The sequence below is a fragment of the Ruditapes philippinarum genome, unplaced genomic scaffold (genome assembly GCF_026571515.1).
Source record: "Ruditapes philippinarum isolate M1 unplaced genomic scaffold, ASM2657151v2 ctg219_1_1_1_1, whole genome shotgun sequence".
NCBI lineage: Eukaryota > Metazoa > Mollusca > Bivalvia > Venerida > Veneridae > Ruditapes > Ruditapes philippinarum.
In genome coordinates this window covers 438253-463945 of record NW_026859162.1, presented here as the reverse complement: position 1 = coordinate 463945, position 25693 = coordinate 438253, and the positions used below count along the sequence as shown (strand labels likewise).

Genomic DNA, 25693 nt, shown 5'->3' with positions numbered 1-25693 from the left:
AGTTAATTATAGTACAGTAAGGTTTCAAATTATAGTCACAGATTTTGTGCTCCTTTTACATCGATTGTATTCGAATATTAAAGGAGGTTTAAGTAGTTGAAAAGAACAAGACCCGACTGCATGATGTCTTAAGAAAACACCCAATTAACTTTCAAGACCAATTTGAATCGCCCCTGATGTGGATTTAACATCATTATCTGACGTATGCCAAGTTGAATTGGGATAATCATCAAGGTGTCAACAAAACTACGAAAAAAATAGATACCTCTTGAATTAATACAGTGTATTTTGCAATACATCAGTAAGCAGGGGAATTTAATGACATCATAGTCAATAAAATGTCGCTATATCCTAATTTTCTTTAAAATACGAGGCATCTTTAAATGAAACGGATACATAAGCCAAATTTTACACATTCCGGCAATAAAACGTCGTTCAGATATTTTTGTATGTTAACATCCCTTATATCTACAAAGCGTTCATGCTTTGAGCTATTTTTAAAAAAATAAAATTTACTTATTTGCGCGTTGTTGTGACATTACAGACATTTTTTCATAGCGATGTTTTGTTTGAATCAAGGATGTACAAAAGTAACACCCTTCTCTTAGCACTGGTTTATTTCCAAATATCGTACATGTGTATCACCAGATAAAATGAAAGCATGTAATAGTAATTAAAATTTATAATGATAATGTGGACGAATGTGGAAAAGATGTTGACAATTAAGACAACACAATAATAGGAACAGAAACTTGATCAGAGGCATTGTTAAAATCATTAAAATAGACATAAAATATGCTTACTAAATTTCATATTTTTCCCTTTTCTCTTCCCTCTAGCGTTAATTCCTTTTCGACTCTTTCGAATTATTTTAACTAATCGTTCACTACATAGATTATATAACAAATGTTTTCTTATTTGCGTCCCAGTCTCTTCAATGCCGTCACTAACGTTCATAAAGAAATGTTCAAAAAAGTCCACCTTCGCGTCTTTTAGAGGATTATTTCTAAGGCTTGCACCATCGACCTGAAAGTAAAATAAAACAATTTGAATATGGAGCCAACAACTTCGAAAAAATGACATCATTTTCTGTTCAAATATATTTGTGGATTTTTATTAGACGTAGTCTCCCTGTCTCACACCAACCCCCTTTCATTATATTAAGGTGCTTGTATACCTGACCGTGTATGATATTATTTCGTTATTTGACAATAACAAGCTGTTTATTTTTCTGCTGTGCATCGACTTTGGGCCCCACTTATTACACAACTACAATGTAACAGTGTTTCACTTAATATTTTTTTGAATGACAATAAAGCTTATTTTTGGTAGGTCACTTAATACATTAGATCTGTGCCATGGCTATCTTTATGTATTCGTCATCAAAAGTACGTATCATGTGATTGCACGCATTTCTTCTAATCGAGAATTCGAATCTACGTATTTAAGATGATGGATAAATAAGAAATACCTATTCATAAATTTATTCCAACTGCGCACCTTGTTACTTTACAAACCACGTGACAACTTTGCAGTATGGTTAACTACATACTTATCAACTGATAATGATATGTAATGACTTTAATACAATGGAATGCGAGATGAAAAATGTAAAATGTATTAATAGATAGGTTGGAAAATGAACAAAACGTTCAACATTCAATCATCATAATATTACATTAACTTTACATTAACAATTTTATATTGCTTTCATTCATTTGATTTTATTACTTTTTCCAATGTTTATTACATTTTTTTAATCAAAAAGGACGTTAGTGGAAATTAATTTAAAAATTTAAATAAACACGAGAGGGAGTTTACTCGCATATTGCTTATCTTTAATTGAACAGACAACAAAAATATATAAAAAAAAATCAGAAAAAGTATGTTAAACGAATTAAGCACAAAAATAGCTATCAAAGAGGAATTTAATGGAAATTCTTTCAAAGTCGGTATCGGTGATATCAATAGAATCTTCTGAAACCAATTCAAAATCGATTTTTATTAGGCAATACTTTTTAATTGATTCCGAAAAAGAGGTAAAGCTTTCGCTTCCAAGACTATATGAGTATTAAGTAAGCATTAAAATTTAGATATGTGAAGGTAAATCAACCGTAATTAGTTTGCGTACGTTCGATCAGCTTCGTCTCTCTCCATTTAACTGCTCATAGTCTATTGAGCGTTCGTTTGACTCATAGTCTTTTGAGAGTTTGTTTAACAGGAAAATGATAGAACTTGTGTAGGTTTCATGAACTTATACCGTGTACATTACTGTTATAATAAAACGCTTTTAAACAGGTCAAATTTTTGGCACTTGCAAAAGCTAGCTTTAAAAGGTTTTGTATTGTATTTTAAATTTATATATAATGCGTCTGTGTATATTTAAAATAAGTTGAATGAAACAAATACACCGCTGGGTGTCAGTTTAATTCATTGAAGTCATTATGCTGTTATCAATGTGAAACGGACTACGGTCACTGTACCTCAAAAACTATGATTCCACATTCAAAATATACGTAGAATTTGAATCATATTTATACCTGTTAACCGGTTATTTGTACTGACTTAGCCTTAATGACTAAATAGGTACAACATTCATTTACAAATCACCAAAATTGTTAAGTACTTAACAAAGGCTTGTTTACCTAATTTATAACCATTATATATCATGAATTATACTATACAGATAATATGATTTATATCAAAATTTCCCTGACATTGTTATAAACAGTTAAAAGTCATAACATCGCTTACGTTTTTGTATTTATATTAGTAGCACACACATTTACTGACCTTGCTTGATTAAACAAAAGGGGGAGAAGACACGATAGCTCCAGTTTCTCCCAGCGTAAAAAACATTTTATAAACAGTAACATATCATTAACTTCTTATCTGAAGATAAATTTGACTACAGGTTATTTGGACAAGGATTCTTATCTAAGTTAAATAGTGTGCAACCTAATTACTTGCCGGTGATGCACAGCTACCTCAGTTATGCAATAAGGTCGCTGTCTAAACTGCTCAACAATTAGATAAAAAAAATGTTCATAGAATTAATCTTCCTGGTAAAGTAAACGATATAAGTGTATTTATCATAATTTAAAGATTTTCCTTGTAAATATAAAGAGATTAATGCGGCATATTTGTTCATAGCGACTTTAGAGTGGTATGTTATATGATAAAAATATAATTTGATGATGTTAAAACGATAGCTTTAGAAATAACGTTCGAGAATAGCGTGCAAGTCATTGTATAAGCTGAAAGAAAATGCGCTGACATTTGGTTACTGTAATATAAAAGGTAAACACATCTTCCATCCTGGTCTCGGAAGGGAATTATTTGATACCGTCGAACTTCAACATGATCTAATATGGACATGTGTTAATTCATGATGTAATATAAAGTTTAAACAGTCTATTTATGGATTTTCATGTCTATATTTGATGATAACTATAAATTGACTTCCTGTTTTGCCGGAATATAACCAGGTCAGTCGTGCTTTTAGTTGCTTAATTATCCCCCTTCACCAGTCACTAGAATTAACCCTTAAATTGATGGAAACAAAGTGATTAGAGTTTGCCTTCCGTGAACTCTGACTAGGTTCTATACTGCTTGTAATTTTGAAATTGAAATCCCTGATAATTTTAACGGACTGTTTGAAATTAAAAACAGGCCAAATCAATTAAACAAATTCAGCAGGATTATCAAGACACAGTTCCGGATCCAAAAGACAAGGTAAGCCATATACATATATCCAGTGAGATAAACAATGCTAAAATGACTCAAACCACCTCTCAATATCTTGCCTACAACACAATTATAACCGCAAAATGAATGAATGATCGAACAGAGAACTTCATATAAACTTGTACCACAGTAACAGACATAACAATTTGATACAATTTTGAAAGAAGTTTCTTTGTTTATTTGTAGTTCGTTCATAGATTTTTGCTGTTTTTGACAAGCTTTGTTCGAGCATGGACTGATATGTAAGGTGTCAAAAAGGCTATCAAAGGCTTTGTTCCCCTCCACATCAACACTGAACCAATCTAGAAGGATATCAGGGGCTATCTACAAATAATTAGCACCTTATCGACTTGCCAAGTTGATTTGGATTCAAACCAAATTCACACCACTATCGAATCGTTAAGGGCTTATCAAAAACTTAAGTCGTTATTTCTACAGTCAATGCATTTAGGAAATTGTGCAATAAATGAGTGTTAAACAATGATAAGATAAGCAGAGAAACAAGCAGGTGGGAAACAGAAACAGATCATGACTGTGGCAAAAACTACAACCATGATAACGACCGTGAGTTTGTAGATCAATCTAGTATAATCACAAACAGAGCTGATAGTAACCTAGAGAAATTAAGAACAAATCTTTCTGTCCACCCGTCGGAAACATAGCACTGTAATTCTTATCTTGACTAAAAAGTGCAACATATGCTTGGACATTCTCGGGCTGAATGTAAAACGATCAACAATATTTTACGTAGTAAACAAAACTTTTGACTTCATAGAAAAATTACGCATACTTAACAACTTTTTAATTTTTTTTAGATGCTATGATATTGCATGTGTACACAATTGTAACATTTATAAAAATGTTGAGTGTGCAAATCTAGTTGTTTCGACTAGTTGCTATATAAATTTAGCCTAGAAATAATGACAGGGAAGTGTTAGAGACGTTTTTTAAGGATGATGTAGGTTGACTGTTTGTTCTAACGTCGGTTTTGTACCCTCTGCAATGTAAATTAGCTATTGGGTGGTTCACAAAGCGTGCCAAATGGCGGAAACAAACTTGGTAAACATGGTAAAATCATTACGTAATTAATATGTTTCACGACGGATGGACCTCCCAAATGCTTACAACATGCCGAAAAAGACTTTCTAATGGAATTTAAGGTAACAAAAATATAGGTAAAAACTGTACCACAAAAATCTGCGCAAATGCACAGAAATGCAGATGTTTTGTCGTAAAATATAAACAATTTTGTACATCTTTTGAACTCCCATTGAGAAAAAAGAGAGTACATAGCAGAGAAAGGTTTGCAAATTAATCTAAATAAACCTTTACATATTAGCGTTACAGTGCAAACGAAATTGGCCGGCATGTAATAAAAGTGAAAGAATCGTTTGAATAAAGCCACGAGAAATGTGTTTGTGTGCATTTTTTAAACCTATAATCAAAGATTGAATAAATGCAGATAGTGACATAGCAAAATGCTAATCAGAAATTCATTAAAATGAGTATGTTGAGCATAGATGAAATCAAAACTAATTGGATAGGTTAACAGCATGCATTTCTCCTTGTAGGGAATAAAAAATGCGCAATTGCTTTAATTGATACAGATTAGATAAACTTCTGTTAATGTTGTATTTAATTAAAATTTAATAAAAACTCAAAGAAATGAAAAATAGCAAAAGACTTTAATTCATCAAGAAGCAATCATTTCTGTGAGTCACTTCTATATAATCAATGATAAAATGGGGAAAAGGAGGAAAAAAGGTAGAAAAAACCGTTTGATAACAAGATGGATCTATTAAAATGAAATAACTTCTGTTTTATTGAAAGGGAATCACCTGCACACATGAATTTAAACGCAAGCGTTCAAATCTATGAGTGTGCTATACACTTTGTACGAGCGTTCTTTTCGTTGTTATGAAAGGTTATTATAGTTGTTTCAACAAACACTGAAAACTTTGGCATCATGCTTAGGTATCTATTACTGCACGTTAATGATTGTGTTGATGTACAAATGGGAGATTTCATTCACACAACAGTCGCGATTCAGACGTTCTAATGTTATTTTACTCCATTCAACAATCTATATAACAGAACAGCCTCGTGCGGAACTTACGTATTTTTCCCCGAGTCTCTATTTTAACCCCCACGCACGATTGAAAAAATGTATTTTTACAGGTGATCTTTCAAACAATTGATAATAATAAACAATAAAAAACGATTCCAGACAGAGATGAAAAATATTTATGGAATTATTTATTTTAACTCTTACTTAAAGGAGTTGAGACCCACGTCAGGTGCCCCCAAAGTTTCGTCTGCCACTGTACACAGACTTGAGCAATTAACATGGCATTCGTCAGTTAGCAACACCAAACACATGTACATTTATTTAGTCATCTTCCAAAAAAATACCTCTTTCACAAAATGGTAATGTTAATAACCTTAATAACCTTAGTTAATATTCAGAATTTTCTCAGTCTGGTTTGAATTTTTGTTACATATTTATTTCTAAATCAGTTTTCTTCTTGACATTTTTGCGTTAAAATTTTACATAAGTTAGGACAGAGTTATATATTAGTTTGTTTGTTATGATTATACGAAATGCTGGTTTTTTCAAGTGAATATTTCTTACATTTTTGCATTCAATCAAATCTTTCCAATACTTTTATAAAATGTTTAAAACATATAGAAGGCGAATAGGATAGCAGAAATATTTTAGACGACACCAAAATTTTGCTTATTTCAAGGACAGATAACTTATACCCTACTCTGAAAAAACAACCTATTTTGTTGTATTGTTTGATTTTTCCTTCTTATCTTTGTGACTAATTAGATTATTTCCATTCTTACAGTTTAGGAAAAGAAACTAAAAATATTTTCGAGGAAACTGCTAATTATACTAAATTGATAAAGGTTAAAGTAAAGAGCCAAGTAACTTCATTTTTTTCTTTTTCACCTAAAATGTTTCTGGTATCAAAGTGTACGATTTTATGCAAAATTTAAATATATGTTATTATAGTATATATTCTGCCTATACATGTAACTATAGCAACAAATTTAAGGCAATTCCTCAAACCCTTGAATCTTAAAATGCCCTGGAACTTTACATGGCATTGACATAATTCACCGTAAAATGTTTGATGAATTAATAAGTGGAACTGAAACAGGTATTATGAATTAATTATAACAGTTAAACAAAATATCAACATCCGTGAATAAATGATATTGAAATACAATTATTTGAACTGAAGCTATTTACTTGGACAAACATGTAGGCTGTTACAATTTTGTGGGATGTTATCACACAGTCCATGATGTTTTAAACAGCAGTTCATTACAGAAAATGGAACATTGTTTTGCCTACGCGACGCATTATCAAACTGGAAATAATGATAACATGGCTAATTTTTTCCGTCTATCAGCGATTTTTTTGCTGATTGTATATAAAGTTAGAGTTGAGACACCGGAATGTGGTTATCATTTGTACACTCGGACTTGTGTATAGTCTATTCGACTAATTACAACGACATAATGTCTCTAAAAGAGTTTAAACATTTTACAATGGCTGTTTATTTTACCATTGACAATGCAAAGTTCAAACACTTGAGATGAGTTCAAACGGTTAACTGAGGGTCCTAAGGTAATTACAGTAGTCTATGATAGATTCACATGCATACATATTTAAGTTTAATCAGTTTTCGCCGTAATTTTCAAACAATGGACCTTTCTGGCTTGTTACTTTGAAACTTTATTTAGGGCCTTTAGCCACATACATCCTGAATTAGCACGACACCTTTGCTTAACACTTTTTTCTACTCTTGTCCGGCTTAACCTTACTTTCCGATTAATCTAGGTTTAATCTATGCTATGACTTTCCGATTAATCTATGCGATATGGCCCGGTTGTGCTTTGGATTTGAAGCATCAATTTAAACCCCATTGGCTTATTAAGCGTTGTAAGAATGTCCCTATTCCAATATAAACAAAGAAGCGTTGAGTTTCAAGAGTAAGTCTGTTAAACAGGATGCTGGAATTGTCGTCTGCCACAGAAAGTAATCGAGATTGAAATATCTTACTTGATGTCGAATAATCTCATTTATATCTGTATTTGAATATTTCATGTCTACCAAAAGTTCTTTTTAACATCTTGTCGTCCAATTAGAATCAAATCAAAGCGTTCAACTATTAGAAAATGTTATTAATTTATTTTCGTGTATTATTACAATTATTTACAATCATTTCGAGCATGTGAGAGTGTTTTGAAATAGTTTTTCAAAGTGTTCATGTGGCTATGTGGTTTACGCATAACAATGGAATGAAATGTCAATTTTGACATATTCTATTTATGGTATTTCAAACAATAGGTCAACGACTTTGTTACAGATCTAATTTCAAAAGGAATGAAAACAAAACAGGTGTATAGACTAAAACATAAATATATAAACATATAAACAGAATTCATTTCCTTGTTTAACTGAATCTCTCTATTACATTAATATATACGTTTATTTTTTCTTATTTTGCGGCCGCCTTTTTATCGTGAAATCTTTTTAGACACATACTTACAGTTAACGTATTTGCTATACCAGCTCGTTTTTTGAAATTAGATATTGTGTTTAGCAAAGCTATTTAATCGTTTTATACACAAATGTAAGGGTACAATTAATCAAAGCTATAATAGAGGTATCGTATATGTCTCTAGTTTCGGAGAGAGGTATGTTGCCTCGAGTTACCAGTCAAGTATGACTTAATCCAGCACACTATCAAACTAGTTATTCTTCTTTTTTGATGTTACTATGATAATAATAATCGTCACATCCTTGTGCTTTATGTTGTGTTATAAGTGATTTCGTTTTTATAATATATTAAAATTGTTATAATCTAAAGACTGGTAGCCATTATTTAAGAAACTGATGGTTTTTATATTTATATATGTAATATTTTAAAGAAACTAACCACATTTTTATCTAGAATTTGGCGAGGCAACTAAATTAAAATTAAGCAAGTATATTATTAAAACTAGAATAAAAGGTGTATGCTTTAAAAGTATAAAGTTAAGAGATGTTAATCTCTTAACGACCTGCCTGTATAATTAATTATATGATATAAATTTAAACTTTTTTAAAGAAGTTAAACCAATTTAATTCACAATATTAGAAAGTATATAAACTAGTATCAAAGAGTTAAGTGGCCAGTATAGAGAATAGTATAAAACAGTCGTTTGTGAACGCGGGCGGTGAAATATTGCGAGGTCTATAAATCAGTCTTCTACCCGCACTGTTAATGACACAGTCCGTATGCTAGCAACGCATTTTGTAAAGAATATTGGCATTTTAGGGTCGTGCCCTGCAACTATATTTACCAAATGATGTTTATAAACCCCTCAGGTATTAGACACTCAATATCGTCCGTGTTCATAATTTAAACTGAATTTTAACTAAAGATTGCCGAATTTGCATTTTAATGAAGACGCATGGGAAACTCAATCTGAAGGTCTAAACAGTGAAAAGACTCGCTCTTCTTTGATCTCAAGTACTTTGCTGACATACGCCACAATTTAGCTCTTGATTTGCGGCCATTCCCGGCGAGTATTTGGTATCTGGAGACGGTTTATGGTTTCCTTAAAGTGTATTTGTGTATTCCTAAAGTAAGTATGTTGATGTTAGGTAAAGACAACGTCTTGGGACAGAAGATACAGCATAACAAGTAGAATGACTGGAATAAACCCCGAGTACCGACAATTCGAGCTAAAGGATATGACGATGTACAATGGCTAGTTCGAACTATTTGTACATATAAGAACTAAGTAATCAAATCTTTCATTGTGGATGTTGTTAAATAACTCCGAAATTATTTAAAATTGATTACTTAAGGTAATATGCATTGATAGAAATAGCGCGATGACGTTCTACTTTTTTGACAATTCATGGCCATAACTTGTGTATATTTTATTCCTGTAATATATTCTTAAGCGTGTATGAAACATGATAAATCACTTACAGAAAGAAGTATATTAACACAATATTTATTTACAGGGAACATGTTTTATAGCTTAGATCGAAATTAATCTTTGTTCTTCCTGGCGAAATCAATAGCTGTTATTAAATACTTGAGAGGTGTCTCCTTAAAGTGTAAATGATGGTAACTTTGCAAGGCACCATATGTTTTATTGTCACTAAAACTGAAAACTTTGCTAATTTAGATTTCACAGCTTATATTTTGTGGGCCAAAGACGACGTACCTCTTAAACAAATAGAAATCGAATTTCTTTTTATGGATACGAATGACATTAAATCAGTTAAAATACATTCTGACAAAAGTGAGGAATTAAACTTTTTGATAAATGATCTGTATACTTATTGAAATCAGAAATTACCATTCACCTAGATAGATTGATAACCTCTTTAAAAACAATAAAGTATTGGGAGATATATAATATCCGTGATAGATACACTCAACTTGTGATCTACCCTTATCTGTCAATTTTAAGAAAAAAACCCAAAAGGAGGCCATTAGCGAGATGTGTGATTTAGAGACATAATGGGATATCCTTTTAAATGTATGAGAGCAACAATTTCTAGGTGAAAATCGCAATTTAGTTTGACTGAGTATGACTAAGAGATACATTGAAAAATGCAACTTCTCTTATGACACCCTCCCCCCGCACCGGCTAAAACAGTGCCAAAGCGAAATTTCGTGATAGTGGCTAAAGTGCGTAGAACATGAACTAGAAAAATAGTCTCTATAACGTCTAAACAATCATAAATTTGGCAGCATATGCAGGTTTGAAAGGGCGAAGTTCTTCAAAGCAATATATGTAAATATATAAAATATCGTCTGCTTTTACGGAAGTGCAAAACTGAAAAAAAAAAAAATTCCTTCGAATGAAAGTTTGAACATCTGGATATAACTAGTCACTGTTGTTATTTAACCACGAGTGAATGGGGATCTTAATTGTTAAATCTTTTTACCTTGAACTGCGCATGACAAACTTCTTTTTGCAATTAATAATCAGATTACGCTTATTAAGTGTGTATCAACTGAGGCATATACTGCATTCATAAAATATTGCAAAAACTATATTACCATGGCAAGTCTTGTATTTTATCATAATATCATATTACGTATGTTATGTATGAAGATAGAAGGCTAAGCTTATACAAACTAGGGATTATAATTCATAAAGCTAAATTGCTTACTAAGATTTACCATATCTACGTAATGATGTGTGCTGGTGTTTTTATATATATCTCATTAATTATCATTTCACCTGATCATTCAATTATGACAGAATATCACAGTTTTTTATTTCTATTTTTTATTATTGAATGTTCATTTTGATATAAATGAATTAGATTTTTTTAGTATTATGACGTCAGATATTTATAGGTCATAATTATGTATTTATTTTAGTCGAAGAAATGTTCAAGTTGGCATCGGCGTTACATTTACGGTTTTATTTCTCATTAACTACTTTATGTATTCACTTGAAACTTCACAAATGTCTGGAATGTAATACTTTCATGTTACAAACTAAGGACCATAACTTTAGCGTACATTCATACGAACTTATTCCCCATTTAACCTGTATCTTGCATGCCAATTTTATCTCTACAAACACTCAAAACATTCTCTCAAAATGTTACACATGTCTTCTTTTTCCTGATCGTAAGAAAACTGTCCGAGGTCCTTTACTCGAGCAAGGATTTCTTCTACAGAATTAGACTTTTACTTGCTTTTTATAAATAATTTTATTTAGAAGGAAAATGCAAATAGTGATATAAAACGAAATATATGTTGTTTTAAAAAGACTCGATTTTTTTTATTTACATACAAGTTTTGATATAAAACAGTACTGTTCCTTGCACGATTCAAACTTATGAATAACGTAGTTTTGGAACCAGCACACTGTAAGGGTGTTGCGAAAAGCCCTGCTTACGCAAAAACGTCACCATAACAAAATATTTCTAGCTGCTTGTTCGACCTAATACAGCTGATGCATGAAAATATTTGTTATCAGCACGCCAGAATTAATATCCCAAAGCAGTGTCCGCTTTGTCGATTTTGTATAAAGGGTACATTTTCACATTTCATAAAAAAGAGAATGCAATGTTATAAATGTTCACGTAAATCACGTATGAATGCAAAAGAAACATCTTTGCGTTTACATCAAGCCGCTTATATATGTTTATAGCCACTCTTAAAAGTTTCATACTATATTATATAACTTCATGACGGGTCGCTTTTGTTGGTAGTTTATATATACAGTTTAATATATAAATCAACAGTTTGATAAAGTACTGCATACATTTTGCTGAATTCCTTGCTCGCAATGCATGTCAATCATTAGAACATTATGCTCACATTTATTCTTTATGTTCGCCATACTGACTCTCTAACGCTCACCATTTTTGTTGAAATGTCATGTCCATGCCACCAGTTAAGAGCAAGGCATGCCTCCCAGTCTGGAGCTGTAAATGGTTCGTTTCAAGGCAAGCCAAGCTCTGTAGACATATAAGCTATGAAATACTAAAAGGCTTAACACATTGCTACAATCTTACCAAACAAAAGGTCCCAACTCAAAAACGTTTTACTCTCTTTTGTTTTCTTAAGCATTAAGCAATTATTACACGTAACATTAACTTGTTTAATCATAAATAATCAAGGAACGCTCAGAACAATATCATTCATTTATATGTTTTTTTACATGGGCACGCAATGGTAACGTGTAGCATGTTACCACATACCGTAATACACAGAATAACTCAAGTCTCTGTGAATTGGTTAAATAAGTATTTCTTTTTGAGACACTTATTTAATTACAACACAAAGATAATGTTTAATATACTACTGACTTGCATAGTTTACCCGTAAACTTTGAAAACGTTTGATTATTTTCGAATGTTATCAGGAAGTGAAAAAAGAGTGCTTTTTGTACGGTTTTATAAAGATGTAATAATTATTCTCCTTATAAATGGCACAATCTCTTTTTTTTTCGATTTTGTGTTTGCTTTATGTCATAACTTATATTTGTTAAAACAATAGAAACGACGGATGTTCGTTAAAATTTGAGCACAATTATAATTATGAATCAAAATTGTCTCATCAAAATTATACTAATTTATTTACACTATGAACACCTAGAGCTCAAGACCTTTAGCGGTCGTATGGTATTTGCATATTTCCGATGATAGCCGCGTTTTTAATGTTTTTAAATAACATTCCATTATGGTAGTGTTTTATATGGACATGACAAGTTTAAGTGCGAATATATGATTACCACAAAACTGTTTTACCATAAAACACAAAACCAGAACATTCAACGTTGCGTAAATATGTACTAGGTGCCTTAAACGCCATTGTCATTTCTGCCACATACTTATAATAATATGTTAATAAGACATAAAATAGAGCAAAGTCAAGATAAAGTGTATTAGTTCATTCACTTAGGTGAGAAGATTTTTTTTGAAAAGAAGAAAGCAAAAAAACGAGAAATAAATATTTATGTTTAAACAAAATTTACAATCGACAAGTGTTAAGTTGTTCGGAAAGGCGTGGTAAGATATGATGATTCGAACACAATATAGTGCCATCAGATGTCTTAAAATGTAAAAATTTGACGAAGCAATAAAATTCAATAGATACATCGCTACCCAAGTAAATCATACCTAACTTTAGAAAACCCGTATTTCATTCGTATTATGTATACATTTTTTTTAAATATAAAATTGCACAGTAGTTTTCTTTGATTAAATCAGAAAACATTTCTCAAATCTGCAGCAGCCTTGAAAACAAAACGTTTTGATTGAGTAGTCCAAAACAATCGTGCAATATTATAAACTCAAAAAAAGATGTACATGTGTATTTACCATGCTATGATTACATTTGAGATTGGCTAGTATTGGTATCACAATATCAAAGAAAATTATCGCAATATTTTATCAAAAATTAATCTGCATTTAAAAAGATAGGGAAAAAAGCATGAAGTAAAGAAAAAAAAAACACTGGTAACATTCGTATGAAACATTCATTACCGTAGTATAATATATTTGGGACAATGCCTTTATTGCATTTAGCAAATATTTTAAGAATTTCATATCGTTCCGACACAGTTGAAATCGCATCGAAACAAATTTGGATCGCATTTAATTAAACCGAGTTCAAACATATAATTTCATGAAAAGACTGGTGCGTGAATGGGGGCTCGACTATTTGAATTTTTGATTAAATCAAACATAGATATCTATATAATTATTGTATGAAGTAGGTGGGAAAAGAACTTGATAGGTGCGAGTCTGTTATATATCTACAAATGATCACTGTGTCTTTTTATAAAGCTAATCATAGTGCCCTTTATTGAAATCTTACTTTTTTCTATGAAAAAGAACGCAAAGTCATGAAAGGAAAAAAATATCAAAAAGGCGTAGTAACGTCAAATGTGTCCCTTGTTCAATGACAGACAAATTCAAGGTATCAAACCACGAAGTATTTATATCATATTAACGCACAAAAAAGCTTTAAAAGTAACAGACAAACGCAAATGCCTTCTAAAGAAAAAAAACAATTTGACAATTTGAAAGACGAAAGAAGTAAAGATGACCACAAAACAGATGCGTCCAAATATCAGCTGATATCAAGTTAATTCAGTTTTGTCATCAGTTGTGAACAATTATTAAAATGGAAATGTCATGTATAGAAAGTTGTAACAATTAATAAATGAAAAAATGATGAAAGTACCTGATTAGCAGCGCTTCCCACTCCAACAAGCACTATAAACAGCAGCGGCAACAACCTGAAGACAAAACAAAATATGTGAACAATTAGTTACCAATGTAAGTAAACAATATCATAGAAAATGTCACTATTTTACCGTTAGTAAAGTTTTTGAAAACTATAGCGCAGTCAATTGTAACTCCATGGCGCAATTCGTTACCAATCGCAAAAAAGTAGAAAAAAAAATTATACAGAAGCACTTTTACGGTTCACTATGAATGAGTACAAATGAGTACAAAAAAATAAATGTGTTGGACCGTTCAGAACTGGTAAAATGATCTCAATTTATGAATATTTATGTTAAAAAAAGCCAATCGGTGTATCATTAAAGATGTGTCAATACCACTGTTCACAGTCATTTAAAAGCATAGTTACCAATCAAGTGCAATTTTACAGTTAATTAATACATTTTCCAATCAATAAATTACATATAATTCGTAGCTGAAACATAAATTATTAAAGTATAAACCTTATAGCAGCACCGTTTTCTTGTAACATTATAAAACATGGCACAACAATTAAAAAAAATTCGCTGTTAACGAATGAAACCTTTGAATTTATTCGTTGCCTATTGTAATATTTACAATAACATAATCTGAAAATCATACTAATAATTAATAAAAAACAAACAGTGGTCAGATATACAGTGGTGTCCACTCTTGTAGGTGGCAAAAGAATACAAAATGTGATCTTAGGCTACGTGAATTCGTGGGAAATATACAATCGCAAACAAAACCAACGTACCATTTTAACAAGTCTTGTATAATATATTAAACGTTACGATTTAAGTTAACCGTATACAACAAAATTGATTTAACATGATGCATGACCAAAACGTTACAAGTGTGTGCTGAACAAAACACCATTTACACGTCTCTGCTTTGGAAATATTGGTATATACCACGATTTTCAATGCGCCTTAAAGTGTGCAAATTATGCAGAGATTAACAACCATTTTAATAACTACAGAGCGAAATGCACATTCCTTAACGTGGCTTTTATGACTCGGGGTTTTCAAACATTTTTGTGGTTGTAATTATGATTTTCATTCTAGTCGTGTGCATCTAAAAATACTTTAACTTGAAAAAGGAAATAATGGCCCAAAAAGAGCACTGAGTACTTTTAATTTAATTTCACAAAGACGTTTGATTTGACAGAGTTATATATATGTTTGCGACGTATACAAAATAATGTTTGTATTTGATAAAGATGATGAAACAACTTCGTTAGAAAACAAGAATAAAATTTACTGTTAAAACACATATTTTAAAATGATTCGCACATTTGTGTCTTTTTTTAATTACTAAGTCATTTTAAGTTAAACGCGTCAAGTTAGTTAATTTATGTATTTAGTGACTTTAGCGAGAATATAAAAAACAACAAGTATTTGCTTCATTTTTAAACCAAACCATGTGAAAAATAAACATATACATATTAATGTTTATGTCAGACGGTGTAACGATAAAATCCATGTAAATGTCACTTGTCTATGCTGTTTGTTGCAGATGGGACTGTTTTACTACTAAACATGCTTGACAATTTCTTAAGTCGGTGAAAAATATACGAGGTTTCTTGTTGATCTAAAACCTTACATGCCTGTTAACACAGATTACAGACAGTGTGGATTAAATGATTCCGTATCCAGCCAAACTTTTTTCAGAATCCTGCAAAACTTTAACCAAATAAAGCAACAAAAACATTTAATGCGTATATTTTTTATCATTTAAAATGGTGAGGAAAAATGGCGTCCGGGAAATACCTTTCTGTAGATACAACAAATGCATTATAGGTATGCATTTGATTCTTTCATTTTACTGCCTTCAAACATGTTAAAATTACTATTACAGTATTTTTTATTTTTAGAATGGACCTCTATTTCTATTTTTTTTCAGCATGTTTCACATTTTATTGAAATGTAAATTGTGCGTTCTTATTAAGTAAATTGAACAAACAATCACTGCAAGTAATAAGACAATTATATATACATACTAGTTACACTTGTTTAATGACATGTTACACGAGGTGGGTGGGTCCAGACTTTGACAATTTTGCGATTTCTATTAAAATGAGGGAACAAAGATATCGTCGGTCGTTTTAAAATGATGAGTAAGGTATGGCGTGTTTAAGTATGCACCATTCAACATACAAGAATGTCTCTGTTGTCAGTAACCTCTCAAATAACCGAAAAAGCATGCCCCATTTTACTATACACAATGGCAGTGTCACAATAATAAATACAGAGTTGAAACTCAATATATTTCTATTAGTATTTGTATGTTCACTTAATTTTTCAATCGTTTTAATATTTAATCATTGAGATGTGAAAAAATTGCAACAAAAATTTCCTTTATTTATTTGAGGTCGATCTGTGTGTTGTAATGAACAGTAAAGTTTGAAAGTAAAATAAACTGACACGTTGAATAATAGACGTGGAATCTTATAATGATTTCAATCATCTATAGGATATAGTATGTAAGATCAAATAAAACCATTGCATATTAAAGTATAAATGTTACATCGAATTGAATTACAGTTTTTGAATTTCCAGAAATTACGTATATTACAACGTATTTTGGAAAGATATAAAAGTTGTAATTCATATGAAATGGAAAAATGAAAGTAAGCGTTTAAATATCAACATTTAAAGCTTATTTCATGATAATTAAATATGGACATGCTGCGGTTTATCCAGGGCCTAGGGTATAATAATGATTCACTTTCTATGCTAGATGGACACTTGTCAACTATTTACTTCTATAAACGTTTAAAGGCAGACCTTAAGGGTTTTAACGAAGGAAAACATGAGGTTAAGCCTTAGTTAGAAAATACACACTATTAATAAATAAAACAAATATTTACACTTTTTATGTGATATTTCAGTACCTCTTTGAATGGGATGTTTAAAAAACAACAGTTACTTTCTTTTGAAGTTCTAGCTCCATGAAGAGGGTAAATAAAGAGAAAGTTTTTCAACTGGAATTTATAAGATGAAAAGACCAATAGGGAGCGAGGTACCGAGAATGTTTGATCTTTTGATTAGGCGTATCATTTACACATTTAACTTGTAAACATGGATGTCAAACCATTTGAAAAATGTCACATTTTATAAAATACTATGGGAGGACTACTTTCATCGCGCTAAATTAAGCAGACGAATAGTGTTATAAACATTGAAAATTACAATATTTTGAATTATTTAGTAGTACAGGTTTAATTTAAATTGTTCATTGTGGTAAACCACAATTTCATTTACCGTATTAACAGTTAACTGAATCAATCATTTTATTATATAAAAGTCCATGTCTGCGCTATGAAAGGAAATTTCAATCAAAGACACCAGACGCGGCAACTAGTCTGTCCCATCCTAAATGGAAATGAACTTTTGCCTGGTATGAAATAACAAAACCAGGCTGAATGGTTAAAAAACATGTTAGTAAACTAAAAACGAACTCTTGAAATACATTTTTTTTATTTTCTAGTTTTCTTGTAAAGGCAGTTTTTTTATTTCTCTATGGCGAATCACTGTAGCCATTGTCGAAGTACTATTCATTTGAAGATGAACGTACATGAGGTTCTCGAGGTAGTTTCGTGATAATTTTATATAGTTGGATCTACTACATGCAAAATTTAGTTACGTTCCGTGGTGCAAAACTGACAAATGATACGAAACCAGGAATATCAAGTAAAATTGCACTTAGTTACTTCTACCCAGATTAAGTGAAATACTTTAGATGTTTCAAATGTCACGACAAATTTACAAACGGAAGATTCCCCTATTGCCAATTTCTATCTAATTCCATGCTCACTACTTTAGAACCTCATCAACAAGGATCCGGATTATTTCTATGAATTTATATGAGCCGCGTCACGACAAAACCAACATAGTGGGTTTGCGACCAGCAAATCATTCTTCTTTAAAAGATATGAGCCGTGTCATGACATAACCAACATAATGGGTTTGCGACCAGCATGGATCCAGACCAGCCTGCGCATCCGCGCAGTCTGATCAGGATCCATGCTGTTCGCTTACCAACTCTATTACAAGTAGAGAAACTGATAGCGAACAGCATGGATCCTGATCAGACTGCGCGGAGGCGCAGGCTGGTCTGGATCCATGCTGGTCGCAAACCCATTATGTTGGTTATGTCATGACACGGCTCATATCTTTTAAAGAAGAATGATTTGGTGGTTAAAGTTATAGGCCTAATAGCGTTCCCGGTCCCGGTTCCCGTTGATCAGTAAGTAAATAAAGATCATCAAAACCTTATTACTATTACTAAAACATTTGATTGCATGCTCATTGTAATGCGAAACATAATTGGCGTTCGTATGAGCGCCGCCATTTTGAAACGGACGTCACTTCAAAAGTATGATGCTAGTCAATGCGTTATTATACAATTTTACCACTTTGATCAATTATTGACTTTTTGAGAGAAAATATAATAAACATGCTATCAGAATTAGGTAAAAAAATAAAGGGGTAAAATTTAGTGGGACAAATTAAAGTCTTATTTTCTACAAGCATCAGACTTACATACATTTAGAATTGATGTTCTACTTCTTTACTTTATAAAATATGACTTTCTTTATTCACTAACAATGCCCGTCGCTCTTTTAAACTTTTTGCAAAAAAGGAAAAGAAGAAAGAACGAGATTTGTATGGATGCTTCGTAGAAAAATATGCACATCTCAATCAACTATTTTAATAGATTAAATGTTTTAAAATGTTGTCATTGGAACAAGCCGTAAAGAAAGGAAGATGATATAACTATTATAATTGAACATTACAAAACACGTGTTTTCTTTGGCCTGCGGATCGGAATTATAAATTCGCATATTTATTATATGAAAAGAAACTTTTCACCTTTTAGCGAACTATTATCGTAATTTATTCATTTAATTATGAAAAAAATATCCAAAACCTTATAAAGGAATGTGTGTAAAAGTGAGAAGAATAAAAACAGTTAATGCTATGGAACATTCAAATTAATAAGTAGTTTTACATACGATTCGAATTAAGCGTTCACAAGGCCTTAAGTGCAGAAATAAGTTAATTATACACCTGCTTTAAACGGTCTCACATAACATTCCGCGTATTAAATAGTCTGCATTTTTGTTTATTACGTCCGTTGCGCTTATGTGTTGTAAAAACGCGTAGGACGAAATGATGAAAAACCCGAAAAGTGCATTAAGCCCGGAATGTTGAAAAGAAATAAATTCAAAATTAAAACCTTTCCGCGGTTTGCTAATATTAAAAGAGAATCTGGCTGTATATGAACTATAAAACGTTTTATGATGCATTTAACAGACGATTTGGGGGACTTTTAAGTTCGAAATTTAAGAAATAAAACATCAATAACTTAGCCATACATTCACATTGTTTCTGAATGACGGATCGTAGTTCTACATAGTAAATATTTTTTGATGTATATATTTAGAGTAATTTTCATATGAACTTTTGTAAATAGATACGTTGAAAAAAGACTTTAAAAGAATGTCTTTAAAAAATACTTTAAAAGAATGTTTTTTCCTAACAATAGATCTGTGCTATACCGTACGTAAATTTTGCTGTACATACGTATGTGAAAGCTTTCAGTCACTTTGGTCTGTCAAATATATATATTTATCTTACTGTATGTACTATTAAAACAAATAAAATGTAACACAGAAGAATCGAGTATCACACTAAAGTATCAAAGTATAATTTAGTATAGAATGTTTATATAAGTCTTACGTTACATATGTATCTTTATTATGTTTAACGGCCGGCTAGACCAAGTGTTAAAATAGTCAATATATAGAGATCAAAATAATCTAATCGTAGCACTAATTAAATGGATGATGAGAAAAGAGAATGCCTTATACACGGAAAGAGAAAGGTTACGTCAATGTGTGATCGTTCCGTGATCAATTCCTGTCAATTTCGGCAGTTCTGTCCGAGCAGCGAACGATTTTCTGTCTCAAAAGTCTGGGATCCTAGACAGATCAAACACCAAATTGAGCCCAGCAAGATTAGAAAATCCGATTGAGATGGTACGATTTAATGAATTTATTTCGAGTGTAGGTAATTTGGTGGACGAAAACGATCTCTTCCATAGCAGGGAATCAATTAGACCATCTCTTTAACGTCACTTATGCTGTGTCAAGAGTACTTATTTCAGGGCAAGTTATTTGACATGAAATTTGACACATCTGGGATATACACTTTTCGGACAATACTGAGGTGAAAAAAACCTTAACGGCCATTAGGTTATTATGTCATTTTGGTGAATGAGGTTACACTTTTTTGTTAGATGTACTGATGTTTTTCCAAGTTCCGTTTTGTCTAAAACGACGTTGCCAAAAAGAATGAGAAAGCATGAGTTAACATAATTTCTTTAATCATATTTTTGTAAATTATTTACATTTATTTTCAGAATAAAATATGTTTGTTGTAGCTTAAAAAGAGTTTCAAAAATTGCGATCCTGGTCATTGAAACGATTGCAATCCATTAATAACTATGTAAATTAAGCGTTTTTGTTTCGTTGTTTTTTTAAGATCGTTGTATAAAATTTATATGTATCATTCATCACGCAATTAACATAATGACAAATCTGCTGCACTGTGTATTCCACTATTTAGTGAATATCATATTAGTTAGGTATGCAAGTGCTTGTTAGATGTCAAGTTTTTGATCGATCATGATCAGCATTAAATTTTAACAATCTGTTATTTTTACAACCGAGCTTTCCTATATGATATGTTTTCGCCAACAGGAGGAATGTCTACTATATAACATAAACAATACATATCAAACTCGTTTGGATTTTTTGTTAGTTTTAAGTGACATTTAACAAAACAGCTAGACGTCAAATGTGTTTCCCTGCTTGGATTTAGTGAAACATGTTCCACTATGAGATTTTATTTGCACAAGTTTTGCATGCATCTATTCATTACAGTTACTGGAGCATTATTGTTTAACTATGTATAACTAATGTCTAATTAATTAAAAAGCCACAAATGTACAACATATGCATGATTCCATAATGTCGTTTAGACAAAATATGGCATTTTCTTAATTACAAAGCAAGGAGTTGCAATAAAAGTCTCATAAATTGTTTTTGATAGTAAACACCACTTAACATGATACGAGGGAGGCTATAAATACAAAAATGAAGAATAAGAAAGGAAAAAATGCCCTGCCACTGCAATCGTTAATCACAAAAACACATACAATAATTATTTTCATTATTAAGTTACCAATTTGCATTTAAAGGTCTCGGTTTAAGAAACATGACAGATTGTGGGCTGCAACCTTGCAAAAGAAGTTTTTTTCCTTCTTCAAATTCAACTTAAGCAAAAATAAGACTGCATAATGTTTAATATCATTTTAGTTTATCAAGGGTTGAATTGTAAACCAGAGAGAGGAATTTTGATTTGTAATCATGAATATGAACTCAGATGTACATTGTAACATATAAACACAATTCAAATACGTCCAACTTCATAAACAAAACAATGTTCTAAAGCCAAGAGCACATTTGGTGGCGGCCGTAACTATGAGTTCGGGCCTCAGCATAAAAGAAAACCAAGTTCATATCTTTATAACATTTCAAAAGTCGATCTACTTTTTTTCCCATGATACGTTTAAGCCGGAGTGATGGTGAGTCCATAAAAATTTTAAGCTTTTCTTCGTATTCCATCTTAAATAGATTACTATGAACGATAGCTAACAACATATAATATATAACCATTTAAGAGTATATAAAGGTCCGTATCTATGTTCTACATCTTGCTTATCACAAACCAGTTTGTCTACTGTCTCTACTGTCTCATTATAACGTGTTTATGCAGTTTTTTTTATTTCTAAATAAATAATATAGTCTTTGTAACCTAAGAACACTATTGAAGAAAAAATCTGGTAATATACCGTATATAGGTAGTGGGCATTTAGTTAGTGGCATAGTACAATGCATTAATATAACTGCTCAGCGAAACGAAATGATGTTTTAAGTCAATAGTAAGTTAATTTTCAAAGACCAAACAGATGTGCAAGAATCAGGACGTCGAGATTTTCTATTCTGAAGCCGGAAAATAAAAATACATCTATACATAAAACAAATCACATATTCGTTCTCTTTTTTAAACAGAAAATTCAGATAGCAGACGACGACAACTGTTGCAGAAGACACACTGAACACTGTTGAAACACTTATCGTCGTATCCCTTACCCTGATGGCTATTCAGTCAGAGCTTATCTGTAAAGTTTCCCTACAAATGAATGGTTTTGTCTAGATTAAAAGATGGACAACTCGAGTTTAGGTACTTAGTGTGCTTAAAGTAAACTTGCCACTTTTAAGTCTACGACTTCCACAGTGTCGTAGTGGGAAACATACTTCATCCTTTAAGTAGTACCACAGTATACGATGTTTTGCATATCGAATAACTGTGAAGAAACATTAAAATTTTATCAACAAAATCGACATTTTAGAAATTTCTCAAATTTTACTGAGATATCATTTTACATAAAGTTTTGCCATAAAGAAAAGTAAGCGGACTTATTATAAATAGTGGATACAGTATACAATAGAAAAACGGACCCATTGTCGAAGATGTTTGAGTCAGCGCCCGATATGGTGTTCATTTTCCTTTAGCGATGTTGAATAAATTTGATACGAAATATGATAATCAGATTTAATATGGCTGAATTATAATCAGTGCTGTCGTTTGGTGTATCATTTTGTATATAGTAGAAAATTATAGCTATTCTCATATTAGTTTGCCGCTGCATTTTTACAAAGTGATAGACAAAAATTTGAAGATTTCTTGTATAATTCACAAGCCTTATGCATGAGATGACATAGTTTCTCTAAACAAATATTTTTAAGAGATGCTTTATAATTCAGTAAAAAAAATAATAAATATGATATGTGTGGAATTATTGAAGAAAGATTAAAGATGTGTTACATCTGTTTTTATCGAATTTATAAAGATAATATAGATATTTGAAATACTTTATTAAGTTTTTGGATGTATGTTTTTACCCATGCATCAATTGCCAATGCTTGAAATATTGCTCGCATCAGATATCCCTCACGGGGTGTTCAATATTTGAAATAGAATGTGTGAGGTCAATTATTAAGGGTCATCTAAAACTGTCAACTTATGACTCGAGACATCACCTCAAAGTTGTAAAAACCACCCGGTATCAGCCGTTTTCACCACGTGACTCCCATTTACCCATAATGCGTGTGGTAAAATGAACTCCCGTGTCGTCTGCTTTCGTTTATATTAAAGAGAACGTATGGTAGAGCAATTTAGAGAAGAGTATCAAGATTTAAAATGATTGTGCGATAGAGGTGTACAATCAAAGTTTCTTTGAGGTATGGTGAAGGTGTCACAATTTCAATGTTATCGATGGAAACTATGTGTTAAATGTGAAAGCGACTGTCAGTCATTCTGAAAGGTACATTTAATGAAATGTGCCAACTTTTCGTATACTTTCTGCATTCTTACTTGACAAGAGGTTCACTGAAAGAATGTGACTTTCTAAACAAGAAAGTTGCCGTTTAATACCTCACCCAGCATGCGAAATTCTTCGTCCTGATTCTCAACATTGTTGAGACCTTCAGATCTTTGTTTATTTTTGAATAAGTTACATCAAGTTCAATACACATTTAACCGGAAGTTGTTTTGTGTTGTTGTTGTTTTTTGTACGCTTTTATTTGAAAACAAGCTTCGTTATCTTAAAAGACGAAGATAAAAATGTACTTTTTCCCCCTTTGGTCTCATAATATCTTTCAAAACTTCCTACGTTATCTCGCTTGAAAATATTTCAGTTAACGTCCCGTTTTTCGTTAAAGTGAACACTTCGGTAAGAAAGGCAGTTAAATGACAATGAGGAGACAGCAAAATGATATAAACTACGACAATAAACGTTATAAAAGTGGGCATATATGAAAGCATACCTTGTTTTATCCAATGGTGTATCCAGCCCCCTATCCTTACTAATCTTTCTCTCCATACATAGACATCAGATTAAATATTAATTTCTCTATTTCCTTCAAACCCACACTTTTATACTATATCACGTCAGAATCATTATTTATATTATATATACGTTTTCACGCCGTATACGACAGATTGTAAGCTTTATAAATCCTTTAAACACCTGTTATTCTTGATCCAGACCATATGAAGTAATAATCCTCAGCGTTAATTATTTTAAAAAAAAATCCAAGAAAAAAAATCACTCATATTTTAGTCGTATTTTATAACTTTTGAGTTATAAGTTTAAACGTATAGTCAGTAGAGCGTCAGTACGAACAATGCCCGTGTATTTATATTGTCTTTATGTATATATATATCAGTTTTTGGCCTATCTTTCTGACATCAGATAATAAATTGGCAAGTGTGTCCGAAATATGCGATCCCGTTTCATATTTTAATCCTTGTTAAAATAATTTGTAAAGTACAAAAAACTGTACTTGAATTTTAATAAAAGCTCTCGCTGACAACGCTAATCTTTTTGAGACGAGCCACAAAATGTTTTAAACTTATCCGCAAACACCATCAAGTAAATGGACAGGATCGGAATTTATACCCTAAATACCTAGGGTGCATAAACTGATCGCAGTCACCCATCCTTGCATCAATATAAATTATTCTTCAGTCGCAACCGCTAATTTCGAAATTTGGAAATGCAGTTAACATTAATCATCGTCGTAACCCAGTCATTTCCATGTTTATAAAACTATGAGCCAAAACGCTTTTTGATGTGTTCATTATCTTCTTCAAAAATATGTTTTATTAAAAAAAAACAATATGCATTTAAACAGTTTGAAATGCACGTATGATTCATACGAATAAGATTAAAAGAATATTTTAACCGAAGTTCGACAAAGTTTTAATTACTTATCACGGCGCGAGCTCTGGACGACTTCCATCAGATATTACACATGTAATTGGTTACCTGTTACAAATGGTAATTATCATTCATTAGAAACAAATGTTTTTCCTGGTAAAACATAATTATATTCTAACAGGTACGTTGTGGTTAAAGTCAGAACATATTCTGCATCATCATCAACAGACTCATCCGTATAAAGGTAATCAAGTACCCCTTGTGACCTTTATTTTGAAGAGCGTACACTTAACGTGCACTGCACCAATGGTCGTAACAACACTTATCAGC

General features: G+C 31.6%; 1 protein-coding gene across 3 annotated transcripts in view; it reads right to left on the bottom strand.

The window, feature by feature from the left end:
- LOC132755479 (fibroblast growth factor 18-like) overlaps nt 1-25693 on the bottom strand; it is a 67422-nt gene that overhangs the window by 15617 nt on the left and 26112 nt on the right. For 2 of the 3 annotated variants that reach the window (XM_060746355.1, XM_060746354.1), the window contains exons 2-3: nt 14484-14538; nt 804-1026 (exon numbers count right to left, since the gene is read on the bottom strand). In XM_060746355.1, the coding sequence (XP_060602338.1) occupies nt 804-1026; nt 14484-14538 (278 nt within the window). Of the gene's footprint in view, nt 1-803; nt 1027-14483; nt 14539-24467; nt 25089-25693 lie in introns of those variants that run through there. The other variant, XM_060746353.1, reaches the window with a different exon arrangement.